The sequence below is a fragment of the Sceloporus occidentalis genome, unplaced genomic scaffold (assembly GCF_023333645.1).
Source record: "Sceloporus occidentalis isolate IW3139 unplaced genomic scaffold, rSceOcc1.0.p SCAF_2, whole genome shotgun sequence".
Classification (NCBI taxonomy): domain Eukaryota; kingdom Metazoa; phylum Chordata; class Lepidosauria; order Squamata; family Phrynosomatidae; genus Sceloporus; species Sceloporus occidentalis.
This window is the reverse complement of record NW_028316982.1, coordinates 253502153-253522272: the sequence shown is the minus strand read 5'-3', so window position 1 is coordinate 253522272 and position 20120 is coordinate 253502153. Positions and strand designations below refer to the sequence as shown.

At 41.3% G+C, this 20120-nt stretch overlaps 1 protein-coding gene across 1 annotated transcript; it reads right to left on the bottom strand.

The window, feature by feature from the left end:
- Positions 1-4229: 4229 nt before the first annotated feature.
- LOC149320003 (collagenase 3-like) lies at positions 4230-18728 on the bottom strand. The gene is made up of 10 exons (XM_089512751.1): positions 18606-18728; positions 18138-18379; positions 16528-16676; positions 16296-16421; positions 15269-15430; positions 13529-13649; positions 9092-9225; positions 7723-7882; positions 6614-6717; positions 4230-4330 (listed from the first exon to the last, which is right to left on the bottom strand). Exons 1-10 carry the CDS (start codon positions 18726-18728, stop codon positions 4230-4232), a joined length of 1422 nt encoding a protein of 473 aa, XP_089368877.1.
- Positions 18729-20120: the final 1392 nt, after the last annotated feature.

Below are 20120 nucleotides of genomic sequence, written 5' to 3'. Positions count from 1 at the left end.
AAATGTCATGGTTTCTCTCCTCCTCCCACATTCCTTCTTTATCCTTGTTTCAACTGCTGCAATTGAGTCCAAAGCACCACAGTAGTCTTTGCTCAGTTAGCTCAGCATGGGGAAAAGGAGAGGAGTCTTGCAATTCCCAGGAGGCTCAGGCAAGAGCAAACTGCTGCAATCTCCCCTCATTAATAGCCTTTGCCCTCTTGACCACACTCTGATGTTGCTTGACCACATGTGTCATTGTTTCTATCTATGAAATGTTGGAGGATATGTGGGTACATTTGGAGAAATAAAATCTTCTAGCCTGATAAGAATCAAGAGCTTTGTCAGAATGCAGGTAGAATTCAGAGAAACAACAAAGTCAAAACTGAGAGATTATCACGTTTTCAACTGGCAACTATTTAAATAACATGTGGATTTTTTTCCATCCTGTTTTATAGACAGTAGGATCAAGAGCTTGGGAAAGTTCTTTTTTTGGAATATATCTCTCAAAACCATCTATCCTTGGGTTCTCCTGGAAACCCTACACTAGAGTGGGCAACTGTGTACACTCTACAATGCCGATTCACAGACTCGCCAGAGGACTTTGGAGGGTTATAACCTCACCAGCCACCCCCACCCCCCCAAATGTTTTTAGAAACATTTTTGCCTGCAATGCCCCCAACTGAGGCATGACCCACTGATCTGCTGTGATTTTAGGATCAGCAGAGGTTTCCCCTAAAAATAGGAAGTGACCTGGATGCAAACTGGAGATCGTCTCTTATTTTAAGAAAGGCCTTTTTGCAGCCTAAAATGGCCCGAGGGGCTTGAAAACATTGCAGAAGTATTCCCATGCCTCCCATACGGTATTTAGAAGCATATAGATGAAAAAAATCATTTCCCCCAGAACAAGATTAACGATGAAGTAGAGTACAGGGGATGACTCTGCTAATCTTTGCCATGCTGATAAAAAAGCCTTCTTCAAAAGATTATTCATGTCAACCAGGGATGGGAGTCTGCAAGCCCAGGAGCAAATTCCACACTTCCTAGAATCCCAGTTTGGCTTTATGGGCTTCACCAGTTGGCTCCTCCTTTTGCTCCATGACAATGTCATCTGCTGATTTCCTAGCTTTTATATTGACTTCCCCCCTCCGTTCTAAAAGGTGAAAAACCTGTGTAGTCTAACGCTTTCAGCATTGCACTGCAACTATGGAGATCAAGATTCAGTTCGCCACTCAACCATGGAAACCCACTGGGTGCCCCTGGGCATGTCACACACTCTGAGTCTCAGAAAAACCATGAAAGGTTCGCCTTAGGATCACCATAAGTTGGGAAACTACTTGAAGCAACACAACAACTCTATGATTGTATGATTCTAACAATAACAACAAGGATTTGTTGCTAGTGGTAAAGTCTTAAGCTAAAATATTGTGGTATTTTTGGTTGCACCTTCTTGCTTTTGATCCTTCCCAACCCTATAATGCAGCCCACAATATTTTTTTCCCTGAAACTGAAAGTGATGTCCCTCTTGACATCATACCCTTCACAGATGAAGACTGAGATGTATATGTCAGGCAACATTAAAGTGTGATCAAAATGGCAAAAATAATTAAGGAGGAAGAGGTTTGCTTTTGCCTGAGCCTAATGGGAAAGGCAAGATTCTGTCCCATCTCTCCTCTTTTCTCCCACTTGCAGAATATATTAAGTGGAAACTACTAAGGACAGTGAATCTGCTCTAGCTTTTAGTTCAGATTTTAAAGATGCTGGATCCATGATGCTGGATCTTGTGCAAAAACAGATTCACCATTTTGGACAGTATCTTTAGAATTCAATTGGAAATGTGGAGTGGATTCAATGCACTGTTGAAATGGAAAGCATCAGCAGCCAATATACTGAGCTCTTTACACTCTTCTTCCAGCTCCAGTCTTCAGTAGAAGGCACCATTTTGGCTCAGTACACCATCCAGTAAGTGATGCATAGGCAGGGATGGATGAGAACTCCGTGTCTGTTCAATTTTGTTACAAATTTACCAAAATCCACCAATTCCTTCATATTTGATATGGAAATATCTTGAGATTTTGAAAAAAAAAAAAAAAGCAAAGTGGAGAGAAACCAAACTAACATCAGGTCCAGGATTTTAAATGCTTAACTCTGAAAATCTGGGTTTGAATCCTTGTGTACTGATCTATGTTTGTGATACTAAATTAAGAATGGCACTTTTTTTTGCTGAATGATCTTCATCTTTAATATCTATATGAGAAGCAGGTGCAAAAAATGTCCTTCTCCACGGTAAGAGCAGCTGTATGCATTTTGGATAGTGTGAATCAGACAAAATTTTATATCAGTTCATTTTGGATGAATTTACCAGCATTCACAAATTTCTTCATGTGAAACATGGAAAAAATGGTAGATTCCTGCTAGAGACAAAACTCTTTAAAGGGGCTGTGTGAGAAAGTAGGAAGGTGGTTAGGAGAAGGATCATAAAAGAAGGAAAAAGTTTGGGATGGATTTTAACAGTATGTGTGCATGTTTGTGTGTGTGAGAGAGAGGGAGGAGGAAAAATAATTTGTAAACATCTGAAATTTCCGTGTCAACATTTATATGCTTTATTTTTTAGTTTAAATAGAAATTGCTTTGAGCAAATAAGACCCATCATTAATGCACATTTCTATGGGTTATTCAGCAATGTATAAAAACAGAGAACAAAGAAGAGACATAACCAGTACCTTAAATGCAGCATATGCTGAGAATTTCCAGAAGGTATTAGAATAAATACAAAATAGGTGAAAAAGTGTAGTGTAGTATATAGTGATGGCTCAAGTTTCAATAGTTCCAAGGAAGGAAATAATTCCACTAATTAGTAATAGTGTCGAGATGTTGGCATTCAATAGTTCCTCAAGCATGCCCAAATACCTCTCCCCTCGATTTTGTTTCTCCATCAAAATGGCAGCAGTAACTCATACCACATCACTTCCTGGTGCCATTTTGGAGGAGAAACAGAGGGGAAAGAATATACTTTATACCTGAGGCCTGAATACCACTTGGTAATGCATCCGAAGAAGTGGCTTGAATCCACAAAAGCTCACGCAAAAATAAAAAGTAGTTAGTCTTAAAGGTATTGCCACATTTCATTTAACCTTCCCCTCCCTTCCTCCTTTTTATTCTGCAAACTAACATGGGTGCTATGGATGAGACATTTGGATTATCTTCACCGAAAAATTATGTCATTAAAAAAATATTGTAGGGTTCAGGGGGAGTTGAAAGACTGAGAGAGGCTCCAAGGCCCCAAAAGTGGCCTACAGCCAGTGACTGTATGTGTTCCAGGGGTTGGACCTTCCCCACCCCTGCTGTATAGGCACTCTATCTTAGCTGGGATATCAGAAGAACTTGGAAATGTTACTTTTTTGGACTCTTTTGAGAACCTCTCAAGCTAGGATGGGCCACTAGCTCCTGTTTCTTCTTCCAGCCCAATGTGACAATAACATACAATTCGAAGAGCACTGGTGGTTAGAACACCACAAATTCTGGAAGGGACACTTTGTGTCACTGCTACTGCCCAGCATTTCTAGTCACCTTGGGAGGAGCAACAAAGGAACCATTTGCAAACCATCCAGTCTGGAGAGCAGACAGTGGCTTGCCAGGTGTTTCTGGGAGCTAACATCTCAAAGGTAGATTCTTCTAGCTCTGCAAGTGGCCAGCCAATGTTTTAAATAAATAAATAGACGAACAAATACAATCTGGTTGGTGCAGACAAGAGAAAGTGCAGAGGAAATGGAGCATTAAAATACAAGGAAGAAAAGCATGAAGAGACACTCAAGTGACACATTACACAGTTAAGCAACCTCTGGATTTTCTGGAGATTTGGGGATGACTTCACTCTAAAATGTGCTAAATTTCTTTCTCTAGGTGCTAATTGATCTTCAGCTCTTGAATACTATAATGGTACAGAGGCAGTCTTTCCATCAGAACCTGACATTAAGGTTGTCTCCTTCCTCACATCTAAATAGTGCAATGCCCTACAAAATGCTATGAACAACAAATGCTATCACTTTTTCATATAACTCAGTTCCAGACTGATGTTTGTTTTACTAAACATTTCCATATATACAGTATAAAATCAGTGGCTGAATTGCCAGGGCTTGTTCACAGAATCAAGCTTCTAGGCTAAAAACAACAGCAAAAACTCTTTAACACCCACAATCTTATTTTTCATAGGCAACAACTCATTGTACAGTTCAGAACTTGGCTCAATATGATCAGCACCAGAAAATTGAGTTGGTGTTCAGGACCCGAATAATTCTTTCACTCCAGATGCTGAATTCAAACTGCAGTGCTCCATTGAAAAAGTATATATAACCTGCAGGAGAAGAAAAGTAGTAAGATTTTAAAAATCCACAGTTTATGATGTTATTATTTGTTTCATTGACACAACTTATTACGTATTTTCAAAATACAGTGGCTAGGGTTGTGAGTTCTTTTTTTCATTTGTGAAAAAGGAAGGTGGCTCCCAATTTCCTTTTCCTACTGGAGACCCTTGTGTCCACTGACTGGAAGACCCATGAGAGCCTACTGAACCATATGGAAGGATGTAGGGGAAAAGAAATTGGTGGAAATGTTTTCCTCCATTTTTGGCCACTTAATCTTGGATTCATCCGTGAACAGAATCAATTCTTTCATTATCTGAAGCCTAGTTCAGACCCAAGCTCACATTGCTGAAACTACATCAATAAGGGTGTTTTGGAGAGAGAGAGAGACCTGAGAGTTTTATTTAGTATTTAAAATATCTTTAGTATTTTAAAATATGTTTTCCCCAGCTGGCAAAACGATTTGTTGATTAAGACACTGGAGTAGGCTTTCACAGCCTCCTGGTGTTCCCAGGCAGGGGCATCCACACCTATTTTATCTATGAATTTATACCCTGCCAAATATTACATAAAACTTTTTAAAGAGGAAGCCACAGTCCTGACTTCACAAGACCTGAGTTGATGATTTGGGACCTTGAAGGTCTCTTATTCATTGGGTTGCCATAAGTGAAAGTTGATGATAAATAACAACAACAGTTAAGACAGTGATGGTGAGGCACCATCAACACTGCCAGAATCAAAGGGGTTTGTTGCACAGCCCTTTCCTGTCCTTTCCTCCTGAGCTAGGCACAGAATGAAAATTTTAAACATGTATTTTATTGCACACATTTGTGCCCAGGCAGGAGGAGTCCTGTACCTGATCATGGCATCTTGTACCTGATCTGGGCTTCTCCTATACCTTGCAAGGAACAGAAAAATCCTGTTCTTTCAAAAAGTGCAGGAGAAGTCTGGATCGGGTACAGGATGCCACGATCGAGTATGGGATGCCTCCTCCCTGGGTATGGAGGTGTGTGATAAAATCTGCATTTAAAAGTTTTCATCCCATGCCTAGCTCAGGAGGAAAGGATGGAAAAGGGCAGTGCGATAAACTGCAAAGCCAGAAGGAAGATCTTTACACCTACTATGCCAGGGCACTAACACATGAGCCCCATTCTTGCTGCAATCATACTTGTTAAAGAAAACAAAATTATACCTCTTTGTGAGTAGCTATTATCTCATGCCTTCTCAGTCATGTGACTCGGGCTGCTTCTGCCATCATGCTCTCTTCCTTAGCCCTCCTTAAGCCTGCCTCCCTGACCTGTGCCCTACCCAGCATGCCCTTTGGCATATTTAAATTTAATATTTATTTTCACTTTTTCATGAAATTCCAGAGCTCTGCTACCATGATTTAAATTTTTGAACAAGAAACAGAAAAAAAATAAAAGCAATCAGCTTGCTTAGGAAAAGCAAAGGGAAGAGGAGGACATGGGGAGATCAGGGGACACTGACACTATTTGACTGCCAGTATTGCAACTGCCCCAGCAACAACATTTCGCACTTGGGGGCTAGCATGATCACAAGCTCATTGACAGGTTCCTATTTTCCTCCATTTTGGCAACGTAAACTTGGATTCATCTATGAACAGAATCAGCCCTTTCTAGAGCCAAGCACAATTAAGACAATGAAACCAGGAAGTCCCTGTCAATGAAAACAGACACCCTAAAAGGCTTTGGAGACATAGCAGCTATGGGTCGGAGGTGTCACCCCCCCCACACACACTTCTAATTGCAGTTCAGAAGCCACATGTGATCAAGTCCTTAGATGTATGGGAGCCTTGGCTTCTTCAGACCATCCTTTCTCAGGCCCATATATCCATCACATTTCTCAATGAGCTGTAAGTGCATCAATTATAGCAAACATCTAGGAGGGGAAGGGGATATCTCATTAATGTGGTCTGGCTCCTGGTTTGAGGGGATCCTGGACAAAGTGCTTTATGGTCAACACCTTCTATAAATGGGATTGGTGTAGTTGCCTTGGCAGTTAAGAGCACAGGCACTAACACCAGCAACAGGTGAGTAGGTGTATCTGGCATTTTAACTTCCCACAGTATCTTAGAGCATTGCAGAAAATCTAAAATGTAGGCTTGACCAAGCTGCCTAACACTGCTTAGAGCAGTGAGACAAAACACACACAAGCAAGTCCTCATGGGCAGATATCACTACTGGGGCCATTTGGGGGCAATAGTAATTTCCCAAGTATGGCAGGTGCCAACTCCATCCCTGAGCAGAAAGACATACCATTTTTCTGATAGGCTGCATCCACTCGGTGACCAATTCCTGGGAAATCATCCTCGATAAATCTAGGGTAGTCTTTCTCCATAACCTGGTTATTTTCATCATAGCTACAATAAAGAGGACAAAACAAATTATAAGCAAACACATATCTATTCATTTACTGTCTTGAGCAGTGTGGCTATGTTTCACGCATTAGCCTACAAAACACAAACAATGTAAAATCCAGATGAAGAAAAAAAATAACAGAAGTGGCAATATAAAAGAGCAGGCTATAAATGCAGCAAAACCAGTGGCCAGTTCAGTGGTCGTGTATTTACATTTCACGCACAAGTTAGTGGAGATACTTAGATCTTTTCTGGAAGGTAATTTCCTCAGATTTTTGAGGTTGTAGAAGATATTCTGCGTGATGATGCACACCTGACAACACAAAGAAACCGCACAGTGGATCCTACTCAGTTCATCCACAGGACTTCCTGTTGAGGGCTTCACACAGGCTTGGGAACTTATGGCACTGCAGATGTTCCTGACCTTCAGTTCTGATGCTAAGTACAACTAATTGGAACTGCAGTCCAACAATATCTGACAGATCACACATCGTCCACCCTCCCCACCATGTTAAAAAGAGACTTAATACCTTTATAGATCATAAGGTCTACCAAAAAATATGAGTTAAAATAATTCCAGAAGAATTTCTGCTCCAAATATTTGAATTAAAGAAGCCAAAACAAGGAAGGTGGGGAAAGCCAGACTTATTCATACTTAGATAAAACTCATTAAAATCAGATGAACTTAAGAAAGTCATAAGGACCAGAGTAAGAACTGCCCCATGGATCAGGAGATGATTGAGTCAGTTTAATTGGAGTAGGTCAATGTCTTCAGAATCTGCCTTGGGAAAGCATCTAAAATCACAAGACTTCATCAATATATCCATGAAAGCTTGGGGAAGTGATTTTGGGGGACTAGAATACCCCTAGTCAGTTTGGCCAAAACATCTCGATCCAAACCATAGAGTAAAAGATGTTTGGTACAATATGTCAGTGCTGGTTCTGTAAAGAGTGAGAAAGAATAAGAGAAAAATATATTATGTCACTGGTCTAGCAACACCAACATACCTCCAGTATTTTTCGCCAACAAAAAAGAGAGTTTTGCCTGTTTCGCTGATGTGGACAGCTGCATCTATTGCCTTCACAGATCTTGGCAAACCCAGTTCATAAATTTTCTTTGGGTAGCCTTCTACTATGTCATAGCCATTTAAAGCCCAGAATTTCCGGCCTGTGAAGGAGTGGGAAAGAAGTATTAGACTTAAACCTAGATTTGCATCCACCTTCAGATACAAGCTGATCATAATATAACCTCAGATACAGTATATCAATGCCTCAGTCCTAGTCTCCTTCTGGTAAACAAGATTGAGAATGATTTTGTTCTCAAAGGGGTGATGGATGACACTGGTAAAACACCTGCCTCAGGCACTTTATACACATTATGCTGGCATTGCAAGTTTACCCGAGCTGAGCACATTTAAGTTCCATTCAATGAAATGCCACTATAGAAAGGCTACAGAAAGACAAAATATGTTTTTTCCCCTTCAAAGCTTATTTTAATCATATGCAAATATTTGCACATTGTGGCTGCAGTCCACTGATCCCTTACAGGGACAATAAGATGTTTTAGATTTCTGTAACGAAAGTACACTTATTATAAAATGTAGGACAGATACAAAGCTAGCATACAGAATATCCCTTCCACTGCAACCAATGGGAAGAAAATTGTAAAAGGAAAAAATGAGAGAAGACACAAGACAAAAGAAACAAAATGAGGGGAAAAAACAAAACCAACCCATCACCATTTTACTGTCCTTCCACTCTGTAGCAGTTATTGTACCAATTGATTAATGCATTTTTAGTTGGATGCCCCTCCCCTAAAACCACAAAATCCTCATTTTAATTTTTTTTTAAAAATCTGCTTTTTTCAGCACAGTATTCAAGTTCGCTTACAACCATTTAAAAATATAGTACAATGAAAAAACAATGAATACAAAAGTTAAAACACAACCAAACCAGAGTTCTATTTTAAATGCAGACATTAAAAACACAAGTTAAGCACAGTTTTAAAAAACACATTTATCACATTTAAAATGTGTTTTAAAAACATATTTAAATGTAATAAAATAGAAATAAAACACTCCATCTGTCACCACAAGTTAAAAACCAAATGCTTCCCTAAATTAAAAAGACCCAAACCACGTAGAACTTTAAAGTACTTTGAATTCTGCCCAGAAATGGATTGGCAGCCATAATATGCATTTGATTTAAAAAATAGTCACTCTCTTCATTTCACATTAACTATAAGTAGAAGGGTTGGAAGTTCTAATTGCTGAAGATGAGAAATTTTCTTCAAATTCTCACACAATTTCCTTCAGGCTTTTCCCTATAATGCATGGAACAGGGATTTCGCTACTTCCTACTCTCTGCAGGAACTTACCTCTAAAAAGCAACACATGATCATTCTCAGAATTTTCGTATGCTGCATCAATCTTGCTGGGGATTTCTGGCCAAAAGGACTTAATTTGTACCAAATCTGCATCAACCATCTGAGGATGTAGGCGCCAGAAGAACCTGTGACAAGAAGGAAAACATCAGAAATTGAGAAACTGAACAGCCCTTTCAATTAGTGCGTAAATTAACTTGCTGAGGCCAGTTCTCAGGTCATGCTGCATCATACAAATAAATATCATAGTTGTTAATTATTCTGATTGTAGACATTCAATGTACAAAGCCTATTTCTTGCCTAGAACATATTCATCAAATGTTTGTATGAGTTACAGATAAACTAGGATGGCAGACTCACTCCAAAGCATGACTAGCATTGAACGATTGTGAGAGTTGTTGCCTAAAACATGGGGGCTGGACAAGAATGTTTCTTGGTTTCTGAAGAACATATTGAGATAGTTTCTAAACCCTTTCCTCTCTAATAGTACCTTCCTTGGGGGTGGCTATGAATGTGTCCATGGATCAGGAGCTGAAGAAGAAGAAGAAACAGAAGAGGCAGCTGGGCCTAAGGCGGGCTATAAATAAATGATTTATGTATGTATGTATGTATGTATGTATGTATGTATGTAAGTATGTCCAAATGGCCAGTCTAGTTGGACCAGTGCCTTTAGATCTCTTGGGGAAATGTCTGATACCATGAGCTGTCTTTATTATAGCCACCTCCTGAGTGGTTAGAGGGACTCCAAATGAACAATAAGGGGAGAGAAGGTCATCTTCCCATTGTCAGGTCCACCTGCACCAAGAGTCAGCTGTTGTGGTGGAATCTGAGCAAATTGGTATACAGTCAGCCCTCCTTATCCACAGATTTTTTTTATCCATGGATTCAAGCATCCACGGCTTGAAAATATTCAAAAGAAGTATATCTGACTTTGAATCATGGCTGACATTCTTCCTTTCGGATTCAGTCCCCACTTTGATCCTTGGTGACTTTAATATCCACGTTGACGATTCCAATAACCCTACAACATCTCGCTTTAACTCTCTGCTAGCTTCTTTTGGCCTCCAACCACACTCCAACTCTTCAACTCATTCTCTTGGTCACTGTCTTGACCTAGTTCTTGCTGCAAACTGCGCCATTTCTGACTACCTGGCACTTGACTTTCCACTATCTGACCATCATTTAATCTCCTTTGCTCTCACTTATACTCCTCCTCCTCGCCATACTATTCAACGTCTTTTTCGTGATCTTCAATCTGTCGACTCTAACCATCTTGGTCTGACCCTGGATTCATCTCTCTCTTCCCTAAATCTCGGGGATTCTGCTGATTCAGCTATGTCTTTATTTAACTCCACTCTTTCCTCAACTCTTGACCATTTTGCACCTGTCTCTGTACGCACTTCTTCCTCCAAGACTAGACCTCAGCCCTGGCTTACCCCCAACATTAAGTTTCTCCGGTCCTGCTCTAGAGCGGCCGAACGTCTTTGGAGAAAGTCCAAAGAGTGGGCTGATTTTATCCATTTCAAATTTGTTCTTTCGTCCTTCTCACGCGCCCTCTCTATGGCTAAACAGAATTATTACAAATCATTGATCTCTGCCAATGAGAGGTGCCCGCAGCGTTTGTTCTCCTCCTTCAATACTTTGCTTAAACCTCCCTCTCCTCCTGTCTCTTCATCTTTCTCTCCTAATGACTTTGCTAACTATTTCATCTCTAAGATTACCACTATTCGCTCTGAGATAGTCCCTCCTGATTCTTCTTCTGCTCTTAATCTTCTATCGCCTTCGCCTAACAAATTTTCTGTCTTTCCTCCTGCCTCTTTGGATGAACTCTCTACACTTCTGAACTCTTCCAAACCTGCTACCTGTCCTCTTGATCCTATTCCTACTCGTCTTCTAATCTCTATAGCTCCCTCCTTTCTGCCCTCGCTCCTCCATATCTTCAATCTCTCTCTCTCTACAGGCTCCTTCCCGTCGGACTTCAAACATGCTCTCATTTCCCCAATTCTGAAAAAACCTTCTCTTGACCCCACCTCTTTGTCTAGCTATCGTCCGATTTCTCTTCTCCCCTTTCTTTCTAAGGTTCTGGAACGGGTTGTCTATTCGCGCTGTCTTGAGTTTCTTGAAGCCAACTCCATTCTCGATCCCTTTCAGTCTGGTTTCCGCCCAAGGCATTCTACAGAGACAGCTCTCACTAAGATCTCGAATGACCTTTTACAGGCCAAGGCTAATGGCCTTTACTCTGTTCTCATTCTTCTCGATTTGTCTGCAGCCTTTGACACTGTTGATCACTGTCTCCTAATTGACATACTCTCTGACCTTGGGTTCTCAGACTCTGTTCTTGACTGGTTTAGATCTTACTTGTCTGGCAGATCTTTTGCTGTAGTTGCAGGGGGTCAGATTTCTTCTCCTGTTCCCTTATCTGTTGGAGTTCCCCAGGGCTCTGTTCTGGGTCCCCTTCTGTTTTCTCTCTACACACTGTCCTTAGGAAAACTCATCAGCTCTTTTGGTTTTTCCTACCATCTGTATGCCGATGACACCCAGCTGTATCTTTCTGCCCCTGACCTTTCTCCAAGGCTTGAACAGCAAGTCTCATCTTGCCTTACAGCTGTCTCGCAGTGGATGCGCCATCGGCGGTTGAAGCTCAACATGTCCAAGACGGAGCTTCTTGTCTTTCCTCCTAAGCCCAACCTTCAACACTCCTTTTCTGTCTCTGTGGACAACATCTCCATTCAACCAGTCCAGCAAGCCCGCAGTCTTGGTTTTATCTTTGACTCTTCTCTGTCGTGTATCCCTCAGATCCAGACCACAGCCAAGGCTTGTAGATTCTTTTTGTACAATATTGCCAAAATCCGACCATATCTCTCCGCCTCTACTGCCAAGATCCTGGTCCATGCCCTAGTGGTCTCACGACTCGATTACTGTAATGTCCTCCTGGCTGGGCTTCCTTTTTCTCACCTCCGGCCTTTAATCTCTGTCCAGCATTCAGCTGCACGCATTATCACTTCCACCCACCGCTCTGACCACATCTCTCCTGTGTTGGCATCCCTTCACTGGCTCCCTCTCCCTTTCCGCATTCAGTATAAGCTCCTGCTGTCGACATTCAAAGCCCTCCATGGACTGGCCCCTCCTTACTTATCAGACCTTCTTTCTCCTCACCTTCCCACCAGGGCCCTCCGTTCTGGTAGTCAAGGGTTCCTGTCTCAGCCCAGGATTTCCTCTGCCCCATCCCGGATTCGCCCCTTTTCACTTGCTGCCCCTCACTCCTGGAACCTTCTTCCTCCACAAGCAAGAGCCATCACTTCTTTAACCAGCTTCAAAACGGAGCTGAAAACCATCCTATTCAGAGAAGCCTTCCCAGGCATCGCATAATTGTCGCTTACTATCTGATGTTCTGTTGTTGGCTGTTTATCGATCCATTTCCTGTATTGCTATGTACTGTATATGTATTATCCTACTTGTGAGTATGTATTTTCCCTGGATAATGATTAACCTTCCATTTTGGAGCCAAGCCCTCCCTCCAGTCCATCTGCCTTGGTCCAGGCCTCGGAGGTAGAGAGGAACTGCTGGACCTCTTACCCTTTCCCGTCACCACTCCCTTCTCCTTCTGTGTCATGTCTTTTTAGATTGTAAGCCTGAGGGCAGGGAACCGTCTAACTAAAAAGATTGCATGTACAGCGCTGTGTAAATTTACAGCGCTTCATAAATAAAGGTTAATAATAATAATAATAATAATAATAAATTCTAAATAGCAATCCTTGAGTTGCCATTTTATATAAGGGACACCATTTTACTATGCCATTGTATTTAATGAGACTTGAGCATCCGCAGATTTTGTTATCCACGGGAGGTCCTGGAACCAAACCCCTGCAGTTAACAAGGACCCAGTGTAATTTTTCTAAAGCAGCTATATAAAAATACAGCCACGTTAATAAAAAAAAATAGCCTGCTATTGTACAATCTGACATTCTATATGCCAGTAAGAATTATTTATTACTGTTAAGAACATGGGCCAGTGTGGTGTAGTGGGTTGAGCATTGGACTATGACTCTGAAGACCAAGGTTCAGAGTTCGGCTTAGCTCACTGGATGATTTTGGGCAAGTCACACTAGCTCAGCCTTAGAGGAAGGGAAGAGCAAACCCCCTTGAACAAATCTTGCCAAGAAAACTCCAAGATATATGTTTACCCAAAGGACATCATAATTTGGAAATAACTTGGAGGAACACATACAAACCTTGATTTGGTGGAACTGAATGACTAGTTGGCTGTACTTGGTCTGAAGGATTTGAACTCATCAAAAGCAATACTAAAGCAATTTGGTTGTATAATTAATCATGGCTCTCTTTATGGACCAAAAACACACAGAGTACTGTATATGGATAAGACGGAGAGCCTATGCATATAAATGAAACACTATTTCATTTGGCTCTTACCTGTCCTTAAAGATCATCATTTCTCCTCGAAGTTCTGTGATAGCATCAAGAGTCAGGTTTGGGCTACATTTCTCAGGAGTTTTGGGGTGATCATCAGGATGAGGATCATGGTCTCCTTTGCCTGTCCAGAAATACAGTGTGTTAATGGTGTGCAAAATTGTTTTAATATTATATAGGATGACATGAGAAAATTATGTAATAGTTCTTCTTGGAGGCTTTCCAGGACACTTGTAGCCAATTAGGTACATGAAACATATCCCTCTTCAGCTTCCATTGAACTTGAGGGGGGGGGGGGTTGTTTTTAAAAAGAAGCAGAAGGTCAGTTTAAGGAGGCCTGTAGCCCCATTGGGCTTGAAAGAGGACCTGTGGGGAGGCTCTGTGAAGGGGAGGAAGTGGGGAACCTATAATGGAATGTGTTTGTAACACATGGGATGGAATGTGTTACACCTGCAGAGCCAGCAGCAATAACATTAATGGCAGACCTAAGGGCTAAAGCAACAAGGAAGGAAATATGTTCCTTTTTGCCAGTGTGTTATGGGATGATTGAGAAATATATGGGAAAAGGTCTAGTTAATATTTAAACAACAAAGAGGTAGAAACATAAAAGAGAAAAACTAGAGGGTAGATGCATATGCCAAATATGAATAACATTTGTTATTTCTTTGTATGTCTGCTATAAGAAACTTGTCTGTTTTACCTAAGGCAAGAGGTGGGTCTCAGAGCTGCTAGCAACCTTATGTTTCAGGATAGGGGAGCTCTCCATTTCGTCTTCATCTCACAAGGCAAATTATACAAGCACACCTACCAGAAATTGATTAAGCTTGTATTTTCCATTTTGAGACTGAGTTTAATTGCAAATCTTACACCTTAAAGGTTCGATTAAAAATTTGGACTTTGATCCTTCGTCCCAGCTCACACACCCATCCTTATTTTTGTACTACTCAGTTTTGAATAGTTTTGAAGGACATGAAAGTTTGCACGCTATTGAGGAATGTTGTTGTGTACCTTCAAATCATTTCCGACTTATGGCAACCCTAAAGTGAACCTGTCATGGGGTTTTCTTGGAGAGGGTTTGCCTTTGCCTTCCTCTAAGGTTGAGAGAATGTGACTTGCCAAAAGTCATCCAGTGGGTTTCCATGGCTGGATGGGCATTTGAATCCTGGTCTGCAGAGTCATAGGCTGTATCCACACTGCAGAAATAATCCAAGTTGACAACATTTTAACTGTCATGGCTCAGTGCTATGGAATTCTAGGAACTGTAGTTTTGTGAGCTATTAAGCCTTCTTTGTCAGAGACCTCTAGTGCTACAACAAACTACCATCCCCAGAATTCCATAGCACCAAGCCATGGCAGTTAAAGTGATGTCAATCTGGATTATTTCTACAGTGTGGATGCAACTATAGTCAATGCTCAAATCACTAAACCATGCTGGCTATGTGGAATTATTACTGGTCCTAATAAAGACATTGCTTGCCTTTGAATGTTTTAAATTTGTTTTGATTTTGTCCTATATATTAATATTTTAGGTGATGACAGCACAGCTTTGAAGTGGATATACTGGTGTGTAGGATCTAACACAGGGAATGATCATAAGAAGCTGTAATTCTGTGCAAGCAATGCAAAGTCATCCAATGGGATATCAGGCTGTTAAACAGGCTCCACTGAGGAAACTGATTGCTGGTAAGTTCCATTCCTGAATTAGAAGTGTGCAGAAAGAGTTGAGACAAAAGCCAGGCATACCATAAAGAACTTGGATTCCTTGTACATCATCATCTGGAAGTAAGAAGCCAGTGTTTCCCGTATATGTGTAAACTGGATACATCAACGCTCCAGGGTCTCTGGAGTGCTCAAGTCCCAGAGAATGACCGAACTCATGGGCAGCCACAAGAAACAAGTTATATCCTAGGAGAGACATGCCATGTATTAAGGAAACATTAACGTTTATACCACACAACAGCACTAACCTGATCCTGTTAATTAACACAGTTTTTGCAACATATGTTTCCCAATTTTGGGGGGAAAGCAGGATATAAATAAATATAATAATTAAAAAGTGATGATGAAAATATTAATGCTTCATAGAACTATTCACTAATTTTCTTCTTCTTTTTTCTTTTTTAGTAGGGCAGTGGAAATGTGTCTCTCACTGAAGTGAATTAACTGAACAGGATTTGGGGGAAAAGTTCCTAGAATCCTCCAGCCTGCATAGGCACTAGTGATACTGGCTAGGAGTTTTAGGACTGGTAGTCCAAAAAATAATGTTTCCAAGTTCTAAACTGAACAGTAAACTAGCACATACATAGCAGTCTAGTGCTAATGCTTAGTGCTAATGAAGTCAAATTGAGGCTCCAATCCCACATGTATTTATATGGGACTAAGACTAGTAAATTCATAGAATCATAGAGTTGGAAGAGACTGCAAGGGCCATCCAGTCCAACCCCCCTGCCATACAGGAAGTCTAAATCAAAGTATCCTCAATTAATTGGAACACACTTCCAGGTTAAATTGAATGCCATCAGGGACGCTTCAGAGGATATGTAAGGCTGCAGGAAGAAGGAATAGCAAGTAAGCCATAATCAAAATGATCTGTTTAGTTTGCTGTTCGGTTACTTATTAATATAAACAACTGTGAATCACAGATATCTGAGCAAAGTGAAAACGCTATTGTCTGTAATTCACTAGTTGAACATTATCTAGCATTGTGGTCAAATATTATTTAAAAACAACAACCCACAAGGTGCTAAATGTACTTTAGAGTGCATGTTACCATTGGAATCAGTTGACCACAGCTCATCCTCATCAAAATGGGCATCTCCTCCAGAATTTGGTCCAGGAGGAAAAGCATGAGCCAAGAGTCCAGAAGGTCCATCAAAGGGATAGAAATCACCATGTTCTGCAAATATTTGAAAGAACCATCAATATGATGAGCACGCTTAACTGATAATAAAATGAAGAAGTAGAACAGCTATTAACATGCAAAGCCATTTCTCTCTTATTACCTCTCCTTCCAAAGGAGATCATGATATCAGCAGTACCACTGCGAATTCTTGTAAAGTTGAGCGGTGTCACATCAGACCAAACCTTGAAAGCTTTCCTGAATGCTCTGTCCACTTCAGACTTTTTCAGGTCAGGGGTGTAATTTACAATCCTGTGAAACAAAAACAATTGGTTCAGAAATGTTGCAAAATGCTCCTGTGATCTGCTTTCCCCCATTACCTATTTAGCAAATATAAACATACAAATATATGTATCAGAATTACCTTTTGGAAGTGGCTGTAAAGGACAAACTCCACACACAATTAAGGTGGTTTGCTTCTTTTGATTCAGTTAAACTAATGGCATGATCCTAAACTTGTTTTTTTGGTGAACCGGCTTTCTAGTATCCAAGCATGCAATGATCACACACACTATGTTAGCCATGTATACTGCTTCTCAAAAATAAGAGCATACAACTTCACTAAAGGATATTGTTGGTTCCATTTCTGCTTTCCCCACTCAGAAAACCCAAGTGTACTTATTCTTTGATACCTCTTACTATTTATAAATGGGCGCATGAAACAATGTCATACAGGACCAGCAGGGGTGTAGCATGGGACAAAATGAGTACATTGCCCTCCCAAATAAGGATTCTGTCTGCCCTCCCAATGAAAGGATGCTTATTCCTTCTTAGGTCAGCTCTGAAGTTTGCTTGTCTTATTTCTGCCCTTACAATGATATTTTCTTTCAACCCCCAAATCTATAGTATTGCAGCAATTTAACATTTCAGATGATGATTTAAAAATATATTATAGGCGTCCGTAGAAATGGGGCAGAAAAAATAATCAAAGGAATGCAAACACAACAAATATAAGAGTGCTAAATGTGAAATTTTTCATAAATTTCCTAGAAATTTGGGGCATAAGGAGAATTTAATGGGGAGGGCAGATTTTTTATTTATTTAGGAAGGCAATTCATTTTGCCCTCCCCTCTATTTACTATAAATCTGAATAGTGACATACAGTGAAAGACATGTGGCCTTTGTAGGGCCAGGGGGAAGAAAATATAAAAGGTTTATAAAAGTTGCACAATACCTTCCATTTGCAGTTCATAGGGATGGAGAGTGTAGTCCTAAAATAACTAAATGATGTTGGTGCAATGATGCAAAAGTACAAGGTACATACAACCACACTGAAAAAGAAGTGGTTGAAAAGGGTTTTTAAATGAAACAAGGGCCTGTTACAGACAGACCAAAATAAAGCTGCTTCGAGTCACTTTGGAGGTATGGTATTTCAATGATACATGAGTCCTAAGAGTCTGGAAGCTGCACCAAAGCTGCACTCCAGTCCTTAGGACTGGAGTGTGGCTTTGGTGCGGCTTTTGGACTCTTAGGACGCATGCATCATTGAAATACCATACCTCCAAAGTGACTCGAAGCAGCTTTATTTTGGCCTGTCTGTAACAGGCCAAGAAATAGCAAACCTTAAGACTCTGGAGAATTTGCATTAGACAACATTTGTCTGTTTTAGCATAGGGTATTTTCTTTTATCTTTTAAAAATATATACTAACAGTGCATTGTTTTGTTCTGATACCACAAAAAGAGATGTCAGAACCTAGAGCCAGTTTTCTTACCTGTATGTTAAATTATTCTGTGGCCATTTCAGCTTTCGAGGGAAAAAGTTGTATTCCCCCACATCAGGAACACCACAGCGTGGCTGTTGCATCAGCTCATATGTGTCTTCATCTAGTTTGCCTGTGACATCCAGTCCAAAAAATGCTTGCATTTCTCGAAGTTTGGAAGCAAATGTATCAGCTGATTTTCGCAGCAGGCCAGCAGGATTGGACGGGAGATTGTAATGGGTCTTTAGATAGCGCTGAACAGAGACAAAACAACAGTTAAGACTTTCAATTTGCTAAGAAACCATAGTTCATGACAGAGGAGGAGGAGAAAAATAAGGGCTTCATCATTGTTATACAAGTTGACATAAGCAGAAAGTCAACTCTCTGTTTTGTGCAGCTTGCAAGAGAGGACAACAGAGAGAAATGGAGAAGACTGAAGTAACAGAGTAAAATTTTTGTATAGGGAGACCGGTACTATACCTCTGCAAACTCAAAATCTTGCTTTGTGAACTCATCGCTATCATCTTCGTCCGATATCGGTAGTCTATAACACCATGAAATGCCCAGCAACAGGGAAAAGGCAGCTGCAGCACTTAGATGCATTCTGCTGGATGAATACTAAACTTTCTGAAGTCTGATGGTTTAGCCTGTAACACAGTTGATTTTTATAGAGCTACCCAAGTGAGTCATCATCTCTCAGAGACAATTTTCAACTTCCGAGAGACTGTAAAGTAAACATGCTTACACTGCTCTTCCCTTCCCACCTTTTTTCACCCAAGAAGGCTTGGGTTTTGAGGAATCCTCTCTCCCACCAGTGGCTTGAAACATGATCACAGTCAGCATATTCCCAGGTGTTGTGAGAAAGACTGAGCAGAGCAAACCAAGCATTTTTATTACTCTGCTGTAACTGATTTGACCTACATTTATTTGCTTTTTAAAACGATAAGGTCCCCTCTTTTGTTCTCTAAAACAAGTATGGTCTATGCAATGGGATTAGATCATTGGCAAAAGTACTTATTTGTTTTGTTTTGCATATTCCTACCAATTCGTTTCCAAGCACAATGCAAAGTGCTGGTTATGACTTATAAAGCCCTACACGGCTTAGGTCCAGATTAATTGAGAGACCATGGCGCGTTACAGACTGCTGAAAAGCAGCGGCCTGCACCCACCCTTTTCCCTGCCGGATCGGGGCCTCAGCGGCTAGAGCGGCAGCCGCTGAGGCCCCGATCCGCCGCTTTCCAGGCCGCGGGGAAGCGGCAAAAGGCCCCTTCCCTGAGCCCTGGAAAGGGGTGTCCTTGGGGCTTCAAGCCCCAAGGACACCCCGCGGCGGTGGGGAGGAGGAGAAAGGGGCCGCTTGGCCCCTTTCTCCCTTGCGTCGCTGGGCGCAGCCATCTAAAGGCTGCGCCCAGCGACACAAGACCAGGAAGGAGCTCCGTTTCGGAGCTCCTTCCTGCTCCGATGAAAGGGCACACTAAGCGCCCTCGCACGGCGCGATGGCGCCACATCCGCACCACCTCGTTTAGAGGCGGTGCATTCGTGACGCCATCATGGCGGCCCCCATGTAGATGGGGCACCGCCATCTTGTACGTCCTCAGGACGTATTAGGCTTGGGGGTGTCAAGAAGTGACGCCCCTTTTTAAACCTAGGACGTCCTGAGGACGTCCCTTATGGTGGTTTGTAACGTGCCCATATCTCCCCATATGAACCAGTTAAAGCCCTAAGATCTTCAGGAGAAGGCTTTCTCTTGGTCCTGTCACCATCACAGGCTCGCCTGGTGAGGACACAAGAGAGAGTCTTCTCGGTGTCTGTTCCTGTCCTCTGAAATGCCATTCCATGGGAAGCAAGGCTGATCCCCTCATTGCCTGCCTTTTGTCGGCAAGCAAAAATGGCTTTATTCAAGCAGGCTTTTAATGTATAATCATGGGGTGGCTTGACTAATTGGGTGATATCATGGTTTTAGTGTGATTTTAATGTTTGTAATTCTATATTGTTCTT

What these genes read in the sequence shown, in the direction of transcription:
- LOC149320003 (XM_089512751.1), bottom strand. Translation starts at nt 18,728, where the DNA reads ATGCATCTAAGTGCTGCAGCTGCCTTTTCCCTGTTGCTGGGCATTTCA. An exon ending in GTGGTCAACTGATTCCAATG is followed by an intron (nt 15,431 to 16,295) that starts GTAACATGCACT and finishes TGTCTCTCCTAG; the next exon opens with GATATAACTTGTTTCTTGTG. An exon ending in AGGAATCCAAGTTCTTTATG is followed by an intron (nt 13,650 to 15,268) that starts GTATGCCTGGCT and finishes ATTTCTGGACAG; the next exon opens with GCAAAGGAGACCATGATCCT.